The 19545-nt window shown below is 37.1% G+C and overlaps 1 protein-coding gene across 1 annotated transcript in view; it reads right to left on the reverse strand.

Moving 5' to 3' along the window:
• Positions 1-19545, reverse strand: part of Csas (CMP-sialic acid synthase) — a 217101-nt gene that overhangs the window by 58127 nt on the left and 139429 nt on the right. The window contains exon 6 of the mRNA XM_067149118.2: positions 7229-7364. Coding sequence (XP_067005219.2) covers positions 7229-7364 — 136 coding nt within the window. The remainder of the gene's footprint in view (positions 1-7228; positions 7365-19545) is intronic.

Consider the following 19545-nt stretch of genomic DNA (forward strand, 5'->3'; position numbering starts at 1 on the left):
TTTGAGCTACTATATAGGTCTTCTGTTCCCTTGTATACAGTGTCAAAAGTATTATATTGAATGTAATTCATCCATTTGACAAAATGCTAGTGAATTGACTATTAAGTATGTACATTTACTGAGAGGTACATGCTATTCTACTTTACAATTTATATTACACAATATGAAGTAAAATTATTGCATTTGCACACATATGATGATATTAAGTCCAATGTAGGGTCTTAAAGATATACTGTTTGGATTTTCAGTATCCTGATTACATTTCATGTAGTGGTTTATAAGGTTTACTTATTCACTTAATTAGTTCAGTTAAATACATAGAAGGACCTTGTTGATTTGAATTCTTATGATTAAAATATTGGTATACGATACCTTGTTGACGTGGATCCTTAATACTAATGTATAAGTTTGTAGCACCTTTTATTCTTGTTTTTTGTCTTAAAATAGAGTTGTGCCTTGACACTGTTTATTTTGTTAGGTGCAGGCATATAAAAGTCTAGTTAAAATGAACCCTTAGGGCTAAAATACCGGTATGAGATACCTGTTAAAAATACTTTAGATTAAAGTACTGATAAGTGGTGCTATGTGCATATTCTTGAAACATAAATGAGTTTAACATAGTTTGATAACAGTACTGTAGGTTATTATGATTAGTTGTTGTAGTTTAATGGCTGGTCCATTAGAAATATATAAATGTTTACTTGAATAGGACTGAATACATGTTCATGCTGTATGCATTACGAGTGAAATTGCGTAACATATTGATAGTAATAAATATAGTAATATAGTAATAGTAATAAATATGTTACGCAATTTCACTCGTAATGCATACAGCATGAACATGTATGCGGTCCTATTCAAGTAAACATTTATATATTTCTAATGGACCAGCCATTAAACTACAACAACTAATCATAATAACCTACAGTACTGTTATCAAACTATGTTAAACTCATTTATGTTTCAAGAATATGCACATAGCACCACTTATCAGTACTTTAATCTAAAGTATTTTTAACAGGTATCTCATACCGGTATTTTAGCCCTAAGGGTTCATTTTAACTAGACTTTTATATGCCTGCACCTAACAAAATAAACAGTGTCAAGGCACAACTCTATTTTAAGACAAAAAACAATAATAAAAGGTGCTACAAACTTATACATTAGTATTAAGGATCCACGTCAACAAGGTATCATATACCAATATTTTAATCATAAGAATTCAAATCAACAAGGTCCTTCTATGTATTTAACTGAACTAAATAAGTGAATAAGTAAACCTTATAAACCACTACATGAAATGTAATCAGGATACTGAAAATCCAAACAGTATATCTTTAAGACCCTACATTGGACTTAATATCATCATATGTGTGCAAATGCAATAATTTTACTTCATATTGTGTAATATAAATTGTAAAGTAGAATAGCATGTACCTCTCAGTAAATGTACATACTTAATAGTCAATTCACTAGCATTTTGTCAAATGGATGAATTACATTCAATATAATACTTTTGACACTGTATACAAGGGAACAGAAGACCTATATAATAGCTCAAATAGTGCAAACTTATAAATCCCATAATATACGCATATCCAAACTAAGATGTATTTACCAGCATTTTAATGACATATGAATTTTAAACATTAACCATTATATGTGATGTTTTTGTAGATATTTTGTATGTGTCAACTGAGGATGACCCCTTAGGGGTCGAAACCAGTATTGACCCTATTTACCAGTTTGGTAGTAAATAAAATAGTGTATTGATAAGGTGGTGACTCATATTATTTCTATACAGTGATACCAATCAATATGGATATGAAGCTTATAAATAATAATAGTTGAGCTCTGTGTCGAGGTGTCAGCAAAGGGAAACAAGTTGGCCGTTGGCTGGTGAAGCCTTTGCAGTGCAGTTGCCTCCTTACAATCCTGGTAGAAATGGGTTCCTGACTCCCAACATTCAACTGGGCAGTGAACTGACTCACAGCAGCCCGTCGAGCATCCAGTATGGTTCTACGGAGGCAACGTGATGTCCATTCATTAAACACCTGTGGTCTTCCCGTGCAGTGGTTTACGCGGGTGGTAACATTCTCTCTGCAATATTGAAGATCCACCCTCATCACTGTTGACCTCGGAAACCTGAATTTGCATGTAATCGCCACAATGCTGTTACACCCGCGCTGTGCACTGATGATAATCCCACGTTCAAAGTCGGTTAATCCGTGACATGTCGCCATCTTCAAAACACTGGTATCCGTGACAGACTGTTCAGTTATGCCGCAGCTAGCCACAATGCTCAAGTGTCATACACAGCATATTTTCTACTGGGACACCCCTTCCCGTGACTTTTGGCCACTCAATGTATATTTCATTCAAAGTTTCATGCAACTATTAAAATCCTGGATTCAGATACTAACTGTAGCAGACATATTTCCTGTATTCCTTTCGGCTTCAAAATGAATTAGAAAATTGATGAAGTGGTAAGTTTTTGGATTTAGAGTAAATAATAATTTGTACAATCTTTTCAAAAACGAATGGAGTAGACAGGAAAAAGAGGAACTGGGTCTATATTGCAAAGCTTTTGATAATCTTGATAACTGTCCAGCTCCATGGCTAGATGATTAACGTGCTGGCCTTTGATCACAGGGGTCCTGGGTTCAATTCCCGGCAGGGTCGGGAATTTTAACCATAATTTGTTCATTCCGCTGGCACAGGGATGGGTGTATACAGTATGTCGTCCCCATAATCATTTCATCCTCATCACAACGTGCACGTCACCTACGGGCGTCAAATCAAAGGAAATGCATCAGGCGAGCTGAACTTGTCCTCGGACACTCCCGACACTAAAACCCATATGCCATTTCATTTCATCTTTATAAGTGGTTTTCAATTTTACTGATGATGCCTTTTTCAAGATAGCTCATATTTTAAATTAAAAATTTGAGTGGCGTCTTTAAAAGTAGGAAAGATCACAATACGAAGATAAAGTTGGAATTCAAGAGGACAAACTGGGGCAAATATTCATTTATAGGAAGGGGAATTAGTGATTGGAGTACCGTATCAAGGGAGATGTTAAATAAATTTCCAATTTCTTTGAAATTGTTTAAGAAAAGGCTAGGAAAAAAACAGATAGGGAATCTGCCATCTGAGTGACTGCCCTAAATGCAGATCAGTAGTGACTGACGTGTCTGATGAACAAACCATACAGTACAGCATGTATTGTATTCTGAAAGGTGTTTTAAACAATCTTTGTAGTGAAAATGCTGATACACATTTGGTGCATTTCTTTTCAAAACTGGAAGCTCCAAATTTCCTGTTAATAATGGAACAAACTCTTTCAATTTGTCAAGTAATGGTCACATAGAACAAATTTTCTCCTTAATGAAATATCTGAAAGAAACCACATACAGCCTGAAATTGTCAGTGCATAATTCAACTGCTTGGAATTTTTTGAATTTATATCAAAAGAAAAGTTACTATTGAAGACCAGCAGATCAGAGCGAAGTACAACTTTAAGCAAAAAATGTAGATTTAAGGTTTTATTAAGGATGTTTTATATTTCTGACATCTTAAAAATGCCTTAACTCCAATTAAAAATTATTTATGGTGATTTCTTTCATTCATTCAGAGATTATAACGCATTGTATTATTACATCCCAGCCCTGTGGTAGCCCGTTTCAGTACTTCTTGGAAGGGACTAGCGAGCCAGCTGACCGGGGAGCTCCCAGCCGGCCTGGAGGGCATGGCTGGCACTTCGGTGTATTGTTCTCATCGGCTGGCTTACCTGTGAATTTCTTGGAGGTGCAATGAGAATATTCCATCCCTGGCCACATCGCGAATATTCTGGTGCACATCGCCCAATCTCTAAAAAGGGATTACATGTAACAAACTTTAACAGCTTCATTTTTTCTAAAAACCTGTACTGACTACAAAATCAAGAAGCAAATATTTAAGAATAACTTAAATATTATATTTAAGTGGTCTGCCTATTCGATACATATATAATTTATTAAATCTAAGGAACATCATCAGCTAGAAGGGATTGAAACATACACTAGATTTAATAAAATTATATGTATTAAATAGGCAGACCACTTAAATATAATATTTAAGTTTATTCTTAAATATTTGCTACTTGATTATAAAAAGGGAGGCTAGCCACGGACAGTCAGTGTTGGTGCTGGACTTGGAGTCAGTGTTGAACTCGATGATAATATTTCCACTTTGTCTTCGATTATGTTTTGCTGAAAAGTTTGCACTTGAACATCTACACGCACATCTTCGAGGAAAGCCTTCACAGCAGCTGTTGCAGTTTTATTAATGTTTGTGGCGACGTGATTCCGGCAGTCCTCGTGCATATCCTTGAATTTTGTGAATGGCCTATTTATGAATAATCCTAACTCCCCGAACAGTGCCAGTGGCAGTAGGGAATAAAACACAGTACTTGCAGAGAGTATACTAGCCTTAGTTTGTATGATCTAATCAGGCATAGTTAAATTTTCTTCACAAATGGCTTGCATCAATTAAAAAATTGCAATTCTTACGTGGAGCTCACAGACTTTTTAACAACTCCTTCCTCTTTCCCACCGTTAGCTGGAAAGATCGTCCCAGGTCATTTTCGTGGCAGTCATCATTCACTTGTTTTGGGACTGACTACAGAGTCGGACACTTGTTCAGACGTTGATGGAGAAGGTTCAACCCAATCGGCAGCTATTTCCTTAGATGCCAAAGAATTTAACAGTTATCCGGTATCAGTTATAGACGAGCTTGGCGATCTAATTTCGTCATCTTTTCCTCGCTCCCGCTGATTTTTCACATCCCCTTTTCCTTTTAAGAGTTGTAGTCCCTGCCACCCGCCAGCCCCTTGCTGGGTATGCCCTTGTCCATAACAGTTTTGTACATCAGTCTTTGAAAGTAACTCTGGTAGAGCAAAGGATTCAAGAGAAAAGCATCAAAGGTGCTGTAGACATCTGGAAAAGAGACCTGAAGGATATGTTGGAACACAGGGTTGAATGGTTGAGAGTTGAAGGCAAGCTGATGTTAAGACAACCAAAAATACATCTCAAGACTTTCCCATCAACATTATTCTCTTCACACTTGTTTCAGCTGAACTAAATTCAGGAAGATTCTCCATGTGTTAGTATTTGAAGTGTTTGACCTGGTCTTTTGGGAGGTGCATTCTTCAAATTGGAAGAAAACATTGAGAACTTACACTAGAACAAGTGCGACTGTGATGAGTGTTTATCATTCGACTCTTTACGTATCTTGCACCGAATATCAACAACACACTCTTATTTTATAAATTCTATCTATTATATTTTATGTCTTGCCTTAACCTTATGATTTTGACTGATGATGTTCTCTAGCAAGACTGAAACTAGTTTCAAGTATATGTAACTTTTTAGGTTACAATAAATGAGTATTGAATAGGTGGAAACCTTTTAACTCTTGTTTTACATTATCCCAGTAACCACTTGCACAGATTTGGGAGATGCCAAGGTGCTGGTAATTTATCCCGCAAAAGTTATTTTACATGCTAGTAACTATCGGAAGGGAACAAACAAGTGTCAATCCAAGTCATACATGTTGACAGATGGATAGTAGGAACAAGAAAAGGAACATAAAATAGGCCAATCAAAAAGGCACGTCAGTGCCTGAAAGAGGAGACAAGAACAAAAAAAAGAAAACAAAAGGACAAGGGCAATCTCCACACCCTCATACATTGCCATCAAGGAAGAGATAGGCTCTCTCCTCATCAATCCCAGTTCCTACACATCCATCTTCTCTCAGACCCCAACGAGTCCACCTCCTGTCCTCATCAGGAGGGCAGGGTAGACAGATCTTCAGTCTTGATGCAGGAAGTGAAGGATTTTTAAAAAGCCAGACAAGTACAGGAAAAGGGAAGAAAAAGGAAAGAAGTAAAGGTGGTAAAAGATTAGGAACACAGGACAAACACAAAAGGAAAAAAGGATCCTAATGGGATAAGTACTGGAAAGGAACAGACACACTGATCAGCCTTTTCGATCCTCCTGTTTTATGTTCCCTATTTTTTTTTGTTCCTCCTATCTATCTGCCTATATATATATATATATATATTGGATGCTAGTAAATCTACCGACCCGTGGCTGACGTATCTGAGCACCTTCAAATAACACCAAACCCTCCAACTTGTATTCAAAAAACTAGCACTCCACCATCTGAACCAATCAGCCCAGCATGTATTTATTTTCTACGGTCCTCCTACAACATTGTTCTCTGTTCAGTAGTGTGTATGCCACAAAAGAAATATTAATAAGTTCGTAAAATATCATTTAGTTCATGTCCAGAGTGGAGACAGGGCCAACTAGGAAGACTGCTGGTGAGGGGAAATGCAAGAGTGAGAGCGCTGATGCATGAGAAGATCACGTAGATTTCCTCTTCTTGTGTAATGTTACAACACACACAATTCCCTCAAAGAAGGTATAAGTCATATCACGTATCTTTGTATGTACGTAATAGTTTAAATATTTAATTCTCTACTGGCCTATGATGAACAGTACTTTTTTGAAAGTCACTCAATCCTGTTACCTTCTTTGACTGCACTCCATTTTTGTTAAATGTATAAAATTTCAATTTCATCTTCATTTGTTCCTCAAATTTGATTCATTTTAAAGAACTTTCAGACAACCCACTACTGTTACTATTCTTTTCTGAACCATTTAGCAGTAATTAAGTTTTCTTGTGCCTCCATTTCCATAAAGCCTATTACAACCTGAGATGACTCCACGATTCTGGCTTTTCAATATCACACGGAGAAGGCTAGATTAAACATCTTCCACATTTTAACACTAATAGTATATCTGCACCTTCACAAGTACTTAAAAACACAAATGTACGCAGCACAGTTTTTGCACTGGTCTGTCCTTGGAAATCAAGCTTAGCAGTGGATGGAGAAATTAGGCTTAATGGCTGGAACAGTACGTGTATGCCCAGAGGTCTTCCTGGCTGGTTGGCTCTCTACTACTGAAGAATAATTTTATTTACTGCACTTTTGTAATTTCTAGGGATATTTATCCATAAAAGAATTATTAAATATTAGTAGAATAGCGAGTGTGTTTTTCCCTTAAATAAACAAATCAAAAAAATCAAGTTCTTTGTCTAAATTTTTCATCAAGATTATCAAACAAATATTCACAAATGAAATAAGATAAATAAATCAAATAATATAAGAAGTTGATCATACCTTCTCCTGAGAAATTTTCAAGTAATTTGGCAGTAGGTTGCTTTCCTTGTTGTGCCCACGCTACTAACGCCAACGCCTTATAAAGACTGCTTCGGGAAAGAGAACTCTGTTTTGGTTCAACCACTAACTCCCATATCTAATGAAATAATAAAGCAAAGAAAATTTATAATAGAAATTCAAAAGAAAATTATGCAGAAATTTAAAAAATGAACATATAGTTGTTGGAACAAATAAAACATAGGTGTAACACAAAAAAAATGTGTAGATGGTATATGCCATACTAATTGTACAGGTACTTAATGTCACAGAAAAGTATAAAACATTCCGGTTCTATAAATCAGTTGAACAGTAAGTTGACAGACAGGCTTAACAGCATCTCAACAAATAATCTTGTACTGACAGACTGAAAATACTCAACATTGCCTATTGCGTGAGTGGAAAAAAAAAAAGGATTGTCTCCGATTTCTTATAAAAGCACTACAGTCATTATAATTCCGTAAAGAGCAATTCGGTTTATTTAGGAATTAATAATATGGCAGTACATGGTTCTGTATGTGAAAGAAAGAGGTAAAGCATATCTAATAACATAACTTGTAGCATCATCAGTTTTATGTTCAACTGCTATAGTTTGTTGTTGAGACAGAGACAAATCCAGTTATACCCTCTCCCCCTTCAAATACACATACTACGTCAGTTAAGAGACTATATTATTTGGGCTCAGGAATGGGACTGTATACAATGATTTGAAAGGTGTCATCTCACTCTCTATGCAGAAGAGTGGAGGAAAGCTCGTAGAAAATCCATTCCAGGACAGCAACTAAACTTTGCCATAAATCAGAATTAATCTATTCAGTTTTGACTGACTGTTAGTTCATTTGTTTGTCTGTTTGTTTAAGTTCTAGGCCTGTTAACATCAGACTTGTCCATGATCTCTAAAAATAACTACTATAAAATGGGATGACTCTGATCAGGTGGTATGAATCCGATCATTTACCTTTTCTTCAACAATAGGAAATGATGGCACAGTCCCATACCTAATCACTGTTTGGAATTCTAGATGAACTGGTCTACAATAATGGTAAGTTGTAGCGCACATTACCAACAATTGCCATTGACCAGCAGATGTTTCTCACACGTGCTGCACTTGTAAGGACATCAGTCAGATAACTTCTGTTGCCTACAAGTTCCTCAGCTGCAGAATTGTCAAGTTATGATATTTTTACTCTCATATGAACATCTAAACTACTACTCTTCATTTTCATGTCCATAGTTAACACCATTTTGACACTATCCATATCTAATTATAATATTGCAATATTGCAGCATGAATCCGATCATTCAAGTTTATAAGAAATTCTGGGATGAATTCGAAACTCAATATCCTAACACAATCTCTCAAACAATTTGTGCTTTTTCTTCTTCAGGTGCAGGTGCATTTTCCAGAAACATAAAGTAAATGTTACTGTCAACAACTTCCTTTCTCAAAAATGCCAGTTCATATGTATCATCTTCAATGCTGTAAAAAAAAAAATCTAACCCCCTTATTTTATGGACACGTTCCTAACACTTGTGACTGAAATTTTACCTGCCAACTACATTTTGCTGGATAAGACTAGTACAAGAAAGAAAGAAAAGGATATTTAGCTGGAAGTCCATTCAACAGAGTCCATGATGAACCAATCTGTCGAAAAAGAGATAAACCAGTTATTCAATTTATCAATTATTAATTATTACAACAATGCACCCCAAATGAAAATAAGGAACCTTCACCAACCAGCAACACTTGCAGAATGATGTGGGAAACTTGAAATACCTAGAAATTAGTTAGTTAGTAATGTTTTATTTTATCTGGCAAGATTAAGGCCTTCAGGCCTTCTCTTTCTTCTAACCAGGAACTGAAATATACATATATTACATTCTATCACTTTAAAATAATAGATTTAATACTAATTAAATTAATAATAATACGAGAATGATGAGTGATAAGATTAAATGAAAATGAAATAAATTAGGTATAATAAAAGGATAAATTCTTAAAACTAATATCCTACGTGTAAAAAGAGGTAGTACATAAAATTTAATAACATTTGAAAAACAGATCGTGTAAGAATTTTAAACTAATCTTCTACTAGAACATCCATGACAATAGAATGGTTGTGAGTAACAGCATCAAGTTTACAGATGAACCTTACTGGTACATAAAATGTCTCCACAGTGCTTCCTTGAAAGTGCGAATAGCACTTAACCCTCTGATACTTTCGGGAAGGAGGTTCCACTCCGGGCAGGCAATTACCGTGAATGATTTATCTTAGATAGCAGACCTATGAGTAGGTAAAGCAAGGATGGAATTATTAGTAGATCTGGTGTTAAGACTGTGATAAGGAGATAGCTATTTGAAATATGAAGTAAGGTAAAATGGCTGTGAAGAATGAAGGATTTTATGGAGATGGCATAGGGTATGAACAGTGCAACGGATTTCTAGTCGGGGCCAAGATAGGTGGTTATATGAAGAAGTTACATGGTCATAGTACCGTAGGTTACAGATGTATATCACACATGCATTTTCACCCCGTTGTAATCTGCTCAATAACTTGCACCCAGCATCTCTATAAATCACATCACAATAGTCGAAACGAGGGAAAACCAGAGCTTCTACCAACATTTCTTTTAGTTTTTCAGGAAATAAATGTTTATACCCACACAGCATGTGCAATGCACAGAATGTTTTCTGAGTGATGTTCGTAATATGCGTTTTCCATGACATGTCATCATCGAAAGTAACGCCTAGGACTTTTACTGATGACGTGAATGGTATGTTAGTATTACATAACCTTATAGATGGAATCTCTGGTCGATTGACCTTCGCAAGTAGTTTCGGGTATCCAAGGATGATGGCCTGTGTTTTTGCTGGGTTTAACGTAAGACTACATCTCAAAGACCAAGAAAAAAATGATGTTAGATCCTGATTGATTTTGTCTATGGCCGAAAATATTTGATCTGGAAATGTATGGAAAAACATTTGTACATCATCAGTGTAAATATGATATTTGCAGTGCGTTAGGTTTTGGAGACAACATTAATGTAAATAGAAAAAAGAAGGGGTCCTAACACTGACCCTTGGGGCACACCACACTGCACAGACTGCCAAGTTGATTTGTTTATCCTATCTGTAACACACTGCCGACAGCCATGCAGGTAGGAATGCAACCAAAGGAGGGCACTGTTCGAGAAATGGAGGGAATACAATTTTGAGAGCAAAACCATTGTGCAGAGGGACATGAAGAAATCAAAGAATGAGGAATTTCCTCACCATACGCCCGGTGCTGGGTTAAAGATTTATTGTTTGGACATGAAAAGTAATTTTTACATTCTAGACTGATTCACCCTAATGTCACAGTTGGTTATGTGACAAGGCCAAAGCCAGAAAGAAAGAAAGAAAGAAAGAAAGAAAGAAAGAAAGAAAGAAAGAAAGAAAGAATGAATGAATGTGCATAGAGCAGAACTTGCTTTCCATATTTCATAGAAATATCAGAATCCACCTTTGAAATATTGATGCTTGTAAAATACAATTTAAATATTTCTGAGGAGAATAACTTTGTAATATGGAATATACTTAAAATAAAATGTCAAAGTGTGTAACTCTATGTACTATATCTGGAAATATGAGAAATAGAAACATGTTTTTCAATCACTCAAAATATCCTAACTCATGAACATATGACAAAATTTTAACTGTAGGTATTTACATAGAAATTCCCACCACCAGAGTCCATGAGACACAGTTCATTATCTCTGAAGTTCATTGTGCTCATCTGCTGGCAGGCTCCCCGCTGGCACTGTACACCCTTCATCAAGTTAACTTGGTACCAGCGACAAGGCCAACCAGCTATTCAAACCAGTAAGTAGGTGACCAGCTCCCACGGTGCATGTATCTTAAATTATGGAGATCATGCTAAGTGCTGGAAACCCTACTAGGCTATAATAAGCAACTTTTCCTCGCATACTGAATAACCAACTAGAAATTAATTTTGAACTTTGGGGTAGAGACTACCTGTTCTGTAGACCCAGCACAGCTGTGATTTGAATTCCAGCTAAGGCATGCGAGATTTTAAAAAATGAAAAGTCATGTCTCTGTGGTCTGGATTCCACGTTAAACAGAGGTCCATGGCTAAGATAACATTACCATAAGTTCATAAAACTATAAGCTTGCTTGCTTGATTATTTCTTTGTTTGTTTGTTTAAGGTAGTGTTAGTGAGATTATCTAAGGCATTGAAAAACACTGCTTTCAAAATTTTCAACAGAATATCCTCATACCTTTCTATAACATAATATGATGCTGAGAAATCAACAGAAAATTACCCATATTTTTAGTTTCTTCTGATGGACAGAGTCTATAAGTGTAGCCAAGGGGCAACTTAGTGAACAGTGCTCTGCTTATAATAAATTCAAGAAAGGGATATTCCTCAGAGTACCTATGCATTTGCTTCTCATGTACTACCTATAAACTTCCTTACCAAGTTTGTTTGTAATTAAACTTCTGTTAAGCAGATGATGGCCAAATGTCAGAGCTTTATCTAAGATGGCACCAAATTATTTTGCATTATCATTATGTTTTACTGTGTCAATTAGACTAATGTCCATCCAGCTCCTTAGCTGAATTGTCAGCATACTGCTCTTCAGTTCAGAGGGCCCCAGGTTCGATTCCTGACTGGGCAAGGATTTTATTCGCACATGGTTATTCCTCTGGTTTGAAGATAGGATCTTTGTGTTCATCTTAATACACTTTCCTTCATATATACACAACACACTACACTACGAACCACCACAGAAATACACAGCAGTGAATACATCTCGCCACATAGGGTTGGTGTCAGAAAGGGTACAGAGCGAGTTGGCCGTGCGATTAGGGCCGTGCAGCTGTGAGCTTGCATTTGGGAGATAGCGGGTTCAAACTCCATTGTCGGCAGCCCTGAAGATGGTTTTCCGTGGTTACCCATTTTCACACCTCCATGGCTAAATTGTTAGCGTGCTGGCCTTTGATCACAGGGGTCCCGGGTTCGATTCCTGGCAGGGTGGGGAATTTTATCCATAATTGGTTAATTTCTCTGGCACGGGGGGCTAGGTGTATGTGTCTTCTTCATCATCATTTCATCCTCATCATGGCGCGCAGGTCGCCTGAGGGAGTCAAATCGAAAGACCTGCACCTGGAGAGCTGAACATGTCCTCGGACACTCCCGGCACTACAAGCCATATGTGATTTCATTTTTCATTACCAGACAAATGCTGGGGCTGTACTGTATTTAAGGCCATGGCTGCTTCCTTCCAACTCTTAGCCCTTTCCTATCCCATTGTCGCCACAAGACCTATCTGTGTCGGTGCAATGTAAAGGAGCTTGTAAAACAAGAAAGAGTATCCAGCCATAAAACTGGCCCAAATCCATATCCAGTGCCAACCCCAATAATTTGGGATTAAGGACAGGAAGAATAATGATGAGAATAACGTTCATGTCAACAATTAATCTTTGGTGGACTACTCTGGCTACAATATGCATCCAAGGAGGTGATAAATAGGATTAAGTCTTGCTACACTGTCGAATAACCAGGGATGTTTTCGTTTGATACTGTATAAATCTAATCTTACCATAAATAGTGTCACTACTTTTGACAGAGGTTGCACTCCACATATACAGGGAACCACATTTCCAAGGTATGAAGTGAGAAGTGAACCATTACTAGAGAGTTGCAGAAGTGAGAAATTTCACGATGGATTGGGATGATTATGAAAATCATTTAGCTGTCATAGACCAGCATAATGCAAACAAGTCAGCAGGTGAGATTTTTATGTTAATTTTAAGGACACTTCCTCTAAAGCATTGATACATTGTCATTATATGAATTTTTTATCTAAACAGTGTTATGTGGCTGAAGATGTTCATAATATACGAAACATGTACCACTTTTAACCAATAAGTTGCCTTAAGCAATTTAGTGTATCGACAAGGTGGAAAATAAAAAATACCTAGTTGTGAATATGCTCCAAAAGCTCAAAGTTTCCAAGAGGTTCATGTATTATACAATCTAGCGCTTCATAGAGACTGGAACTATGAAATACCACCCCAGACAAGGAAGGCCACACACAATATGGTTTCCAGAATTGGTTAAAGTAGTCATAGCTCATGTGCATAGAAATCGAGTAAGGAGACATCCACTTAGGGTTCATGACCTTAAAGTCTTGTTTTGTTTTTGTTTTTTTTTTCTTCTATTGGCTATTGCTATTTATGTCGCACCGACACAAGATAGGTCTTATGGCGGCGAGGGGACAGGAAAGGCTAGGACTGGGAAGGAAGCAGCCGTGACCTTAATTAAGGTACAGCCCCAGCATTTGCCTGGTGTGAAAATGGGAAACCACGAAAAACCATCTTCAGGGCTGCCAACAATGGGGTTGGAACCCACTATCTCCCGAATACTGGACCTTAAAGTCTATGAGAGTATATGTTTACAAATGATGCAAAGGGCACCTCCTCACAAAGGAGTGGAAACACCAGAGATTTTACTTAAGCAGTAAATGTGCATGATGAATCCTTTTTAAGGAGTGGCTTTTGATGCTAAAAATGATGAGGTATACACCACAAGTTCAGGAGCCGGGCTGAGTGGCTCAGACGGTTAAAGCACTGGCCTTCTAACCCCAATTTGGCAGGTTCGATCCTGGCTCAGTCCGGTGGTATTTGAAGGTGCTCAAATACGACAGCCCCGTGTCAGTAGATTTACTGGCACGTAAAAGAACTCCTGCGGGACTAAATTCCGGCACCCTCGGCGTCTCCGAAGACCTTAAAAAGTAGTTAGTGGGGCGTAAAGCAAATATTATTATTATTATTATTATTATTATTATTATTATTATTATTACAAGTTCAGGAGAAGCTGGCAATAAGGCTCCAAGAGTCTATCATCCTGAATTGATCATCGTATGGTGGCATCTGAGTTTTGAGAACACAACTGAGCTCCATTTCTACAAGAAAGGGGTAGAAACGTGAGCCAAAGTGTACCAAGAGACAGTGCTGGAGAGACTGGTCAGGTAACTCAACAACAACCTCTTCCATGATCGGAATTGGAGCTTTCAAAAGGATTCGGTTCCAGCAAATAAGGCTCGAACAAACCACCAGTGGCTTACAACTGATGTGCCCACCTTCATTTCCACCTCTGACTTGCCTTTTATAATCCAAACCTAAACCCTCTTGACAGCAAATTTTGCTCACTGCTTCAAGACATTGCCTGCAAGCAGACATACCCTAGCATTGCCAGTTAGAATTATTTTCTGGTTAAGGCAGCAGCAGAATTTTTTGTTGATGTGATGTACAATTCAACTGATGAGTGACCACAATGAAGGCCTATAAGCATGCTAAAGTTCATCATTCTGAAAAAGTACAAGAGATTTGTTTTCATTATTTAGGTATCCATGTAATTTAGTATTATTAAGATACTGAAATATCCCTCCATATTTTGTGTCAATTTACTGAAAACTTTGTGACAGTATTAATGGTAAGGCTAGGTATAACTGTACAATATATATAGTTGGATCACATTATTATGACCACCTGCTAGTATGCAGAGTAACCACCCTTTGCAGCACGGACAGCAGTTACACGTGCTGGCAGTGACTCAAGTCAGGTGCTGATGTGTCTTAACAGGTACCTCGAGCCATGCTGTCTCCAATGCGTCCTACAACTGTTGAAGGGTGCGTGGCATAGGAGACAGACAGGAAACATGATGGAGTTGGATTGAGATCAGGGCTGTTTGGTGGGGGGTCAAAGAGGAATATTGAAGTCTTCATGGTGCCTTCCACATGGATGACAGGACATCGAGAGAACATTCCTCAGACTATAACACTGTCCCCACTACCTGGTATTCGTCCAGCAATGGTTGTAGGGTGTTGGTTTTCTGACATTCCTCACCAGACACCCTGGTGTCCATCCATTCTATGCAGCTGAAAACGTGATTCGTGGGAGGATACCTGTCGCCAATCAGCAGTGGACCAGTTGCCATACTGTCAAATAAATTCCAGTCTTTTTCATCAATGCACCTGTGTCAGCATGGTTCATTTAAGCGAGCTGTTCCACCTTAACACACAGGCATCGTCAACATTCACCTCAAATATTAATGGCAGGTGAAGCTCCACATTTTCCATGATAGTTATTCCCAATGGTGCTATTTGTCTACAGAACCACATGAACACTTCACAAACATCACTGTTTCCAAAAGGCTGGTCACCCTTGACGTGAAAGCTGATGATTATCCCATCTTGCAACTCGGTTAAATCACTTCCCATACCTATGACAGCAAAAAGTTCAATGTATACAGCCAGTCTGTTGCATTATATACCTGTTAAACCAGGGTGAAAACAAAAAAAAAATCATTATTTTTAAAATTCAAAATTTTATTTTTTATTTAAATCAGATTTTATTTTCAATTTTACATTTTTACTAATCATTTGATATTATTTTCAGATTCGTGTATGCATCATTGTTTACTATATACCTAAGATAAATAATGAAGGATAAATCTAAATTCTGTGTTTTAACAATATTTTTGAATTAGAGTATGAAAATATATTTTAAACCAGTTTCTGTCTCATTACATATTCTTTTAAATAAAAAACACAAAGGGGAAACTATTCTTCATATCAAGCTCGTTTTCTAAACTAGTTCTTCATCTTCAGTCACCTTTATAGCTTCCCTTATTTAGGTCCTTATACAAAAATACAAGCTTGGAAGCTTTATCTACACCAAGTCTGTTTCTTAACTTTGAATGAACACCAAAATATGATACAATTTATGAATACCATTGTAGAATTCCGTATTGCCGTTAACCCACCTTTGTTTAAAAGAAGATTCCACCTTCTAATACTTAATTTATTAGCTAATCTATGAATTTTACATAAGTTTAGCTTAATGTCTTAAAAGATGTAAAATTTGATTTAAAAGGTTTATGTTCTACACTAATAAGGAATTGAGAAAGCACATAAAAAAGCATATTAATGTGTATGTCTGTAAAGAATTACGTCCACTGATGAGACTTTTCTGTTGAGTGTTATCTTCTTCTTTTCTTCAAGGAACCGGGCTGAGTGGTTCAGATGGTTGAGGCACTGGCTTTCTAACCCCAACTTGGCAGGTTCAATCCTGGCTCAGTCCGGTGGTATTTGAACGTGCTCAAATACAACAGCCTTGTGTCAGTAGATTTACTGGCACATAAAAGAACTCCTGCGGGACTAAATTCCGGCACCTCGACATCTCCGAAAACCGTAAAAGTAGTTAGCGGGACGTAAAGCAAATAACATTATTATTATTATTTTCTTCAAGGGGCAAGTCTCAGCCACCGCTAACACTGCATTGTAGTATAATAGTATAATATTTGTGGCAGGTAAATGTTTGAATATAGAGTTGCCATTATCTGACTAGAGTTCTGATGGAATTTAAGTTCTATGTGAACCAGTGGAAACTCCTTGAAATTGTAGCTGAAGTTAGGTTTGATTGAAGTGTTATCTAAACACTGAGATCTACACAAGCTGTGCAGTTAGGGTCGCATAGCTGTGAGCTTGACCACTGTCAGCTTGACCACTGTCAGCAGCCCTGAAGATGCTTTTCTGTAGTTTCCCATTTTTACACCAGGCAAATGCTGGTTAAGACCATGGCCACTTCCTTCCCACTCCTAGGCCATCCCTATCCCATCGTCGCCATAAGACTTATCTGTGTCAGTGCGACATAAAGCAAATAGTAATAAAGATCTGTACAAGGCTGCCAGCAATACCCATCACCAAGGGAGTCCAGCAGGGGAACTCTTTTTTCTACACAAATTAACAATGTGCCTAAAATCTTTCAACAGCATAATAGGAATTTGTTCACCATCTTACTTCAAGAATATTATATAAAGAATTATTTTGAGAGTGTTCCCCTCTGGTTCTTCTGTTTGTAATTTTACAGCAACACTACTAGGAACTTTCTGCTGTATTCATTTGAAGTTGTTTCAATTTTACAACCACAGCTTGTAAGGACTATCTTCAATACTTAACACTGGATAATTTACTACCGACTATTTCATAAAATCGGCCAAAGTCAAACTATTTATTTATCTTAGAACATTATATAATTATTTAAGGACACAGTTTTGTTAACTACTGTAAACTGTAAAATTGTATTACTGTAACTTCAATGCCCACAAGGACACTTTTGACTGTTTATTGCTATCAAAAGACTTTGCTTCCAAATATTTTTTATGGAAAATACTCTTATCAACATTACAAAATATTTGTGATTGGACTGAGCATCAAATTGTGTTATGTGATTTTAAGTTGATGTATGTCTTTTGCGTTTGGAATGATATTCATCCAATAAGTGGCTGAAGATGTTACAAAAGAAGGGACCAAACATGTTCCGCTGAAATCCAATTAAATTAAGTACATACTGTACATATTTTAAACATTGAAAAGGTAGAATTTCTCTCAAATATATTTAGCACTGTCAATACGACATTTATTTCATGCAACCTACCAGTTAGTCAAGCAGCTCTCTCCTTTCTCCCGAGTCTTCCTAACCCAAACATGGCAACATTTTTGTAATGCTACTCTTTTGTCGAAAATCACCCTGAACAAATCAAGCTGCCTTTTTTAAGGAGTTTTTTTATTTTCAAATAAAGTAATTCTGGTGAGGGTCCCATACACTGGAACCATACTCTAATTGTAGTCTTACCAGCAACTTGTATGCCCTCTCCTTTATAAACTTATTACAACCCCTGTATACCCTCATAAACATATGAAAATATCTGTAAACTTTCTTTACAATCATATTTATGTGATTACTGTAATGAAGGTCTTTCCTTACATTAACACCTAGGTACTTATGGAGATCCCCATGGGTAGGGTGACCAGACGTCCTCTTTTATCCAGACATGTCCTCCTTTTTAGACTACTGTTTGGGGTCTGGGTGGATTTTTTAAAAACTTGAATTGTCCTCCCTTTTTAGTGAATTTGCTTATTTTGGGGTAATCTGTTTTACTACTTAGTTTTTACAAGTATTCTTCATTACTTGACTGCATCATCGATATCGTATCTATATAATGGAATAATAATAGGCAGAGAAGGAGACCTTTGGAATGGTGAAGATGATGGATGAGGCAACCCATCCTCTCTGGGGAAAATTAGAAGAGGAAACCACTGCCTTGTGGAGAAGAGGTATCTTCAAAGGCTAAGGGAGTAAACCCCAAAAGAAAATCCTCAGATGCGTTAGGCTTTGCAGGTCAGCAGATGAGTAAATTTTTACTTGCTTTCAACTATAATACAAGCCTTGGATAAAAGTTTTAAAATGGAAAAGGAATTGACAAGTCTCTGGCTACAGTTGCACAGTATGATGGTAATCCTGATGTTCATGCAAGGGTTAGATCAGAGAACAAAACCCGATTTGGAACTATAAATATGTTAAAAATGAATGGGAAGGAAAATGAATTGACTGACCTAATGGAGAGACGAAAACCCGACATCCTAGGATTAAGTCAAGTAAAATGGAAAGGGAAAGGAATGAAGAAACTAAGAAAGGGGTACACCTTGTACTGGATGGGTAACAGTAAAGAGAAAAGAAATGGAATGGGATTTGTAGTGAATCAGAATGTTGAACCAATAGCTGAAGTTGAGTATGTAAATGAAAGGATTATAATAATGCACATACATGTAAACAAGGAACTACTGAAGATAGTAAAGGTGTATGCTCCACAGACAGAATGTAGCGTGGAAGAAAAAGAAGAGTTCCTCAATGAACTGGAAACACATATTGTTGGAGATGGGATCATGATAATGGGATATCTGAATGCTCATGTGGGAAATGATAGAATGCGATATGAGAATGTTCTGGGCCCACATTGGTATGGTGATAGAAATGAAGATGGAGAGAAACTGTTGGACTTTTGTATCAGAAATAACGTGATAATAAAGAATACATGGTTTATGAAGAGGAATAGCCATAAGATCAGCCGATATAGTTGGGATGGACAGTATGGAACACTCATCGATTTTATAACAGACCGAGAATAGGGAAGATATGCCATGAATACAAAGATAATCCCCAGTGAAAGTATGGAGGGTGATTGCAGATTAATAACTGTAGAATTAAAGCAACTACAAACCCCTAAAATTGTATTGAAGAAGAAACCACAGATCAGGATTTGGGAATTGGAGGAGGAAGAGGATAAAAGAGTGGCATTTCAAGACTGTATAAAAAGGAAGTTTCCTAACATGGAAATACGAAGTGGAGAAGAAGAGTGGGACAATTTAAAAC

This window comes from Anabrus simplex, chromosome 6 (assembly GCF_040414725.1).
Source record: "Anabrus simplex isolate iqAnaSimp1 chromosome 6, ASM4041472v1, whole genome shotgun sequence".
NCBI lineage: Eukaryota > Metazoa > Arthropoda > Insecta > Orthoptera > Tettigoniidae > Anabrus > Anabrus simplex.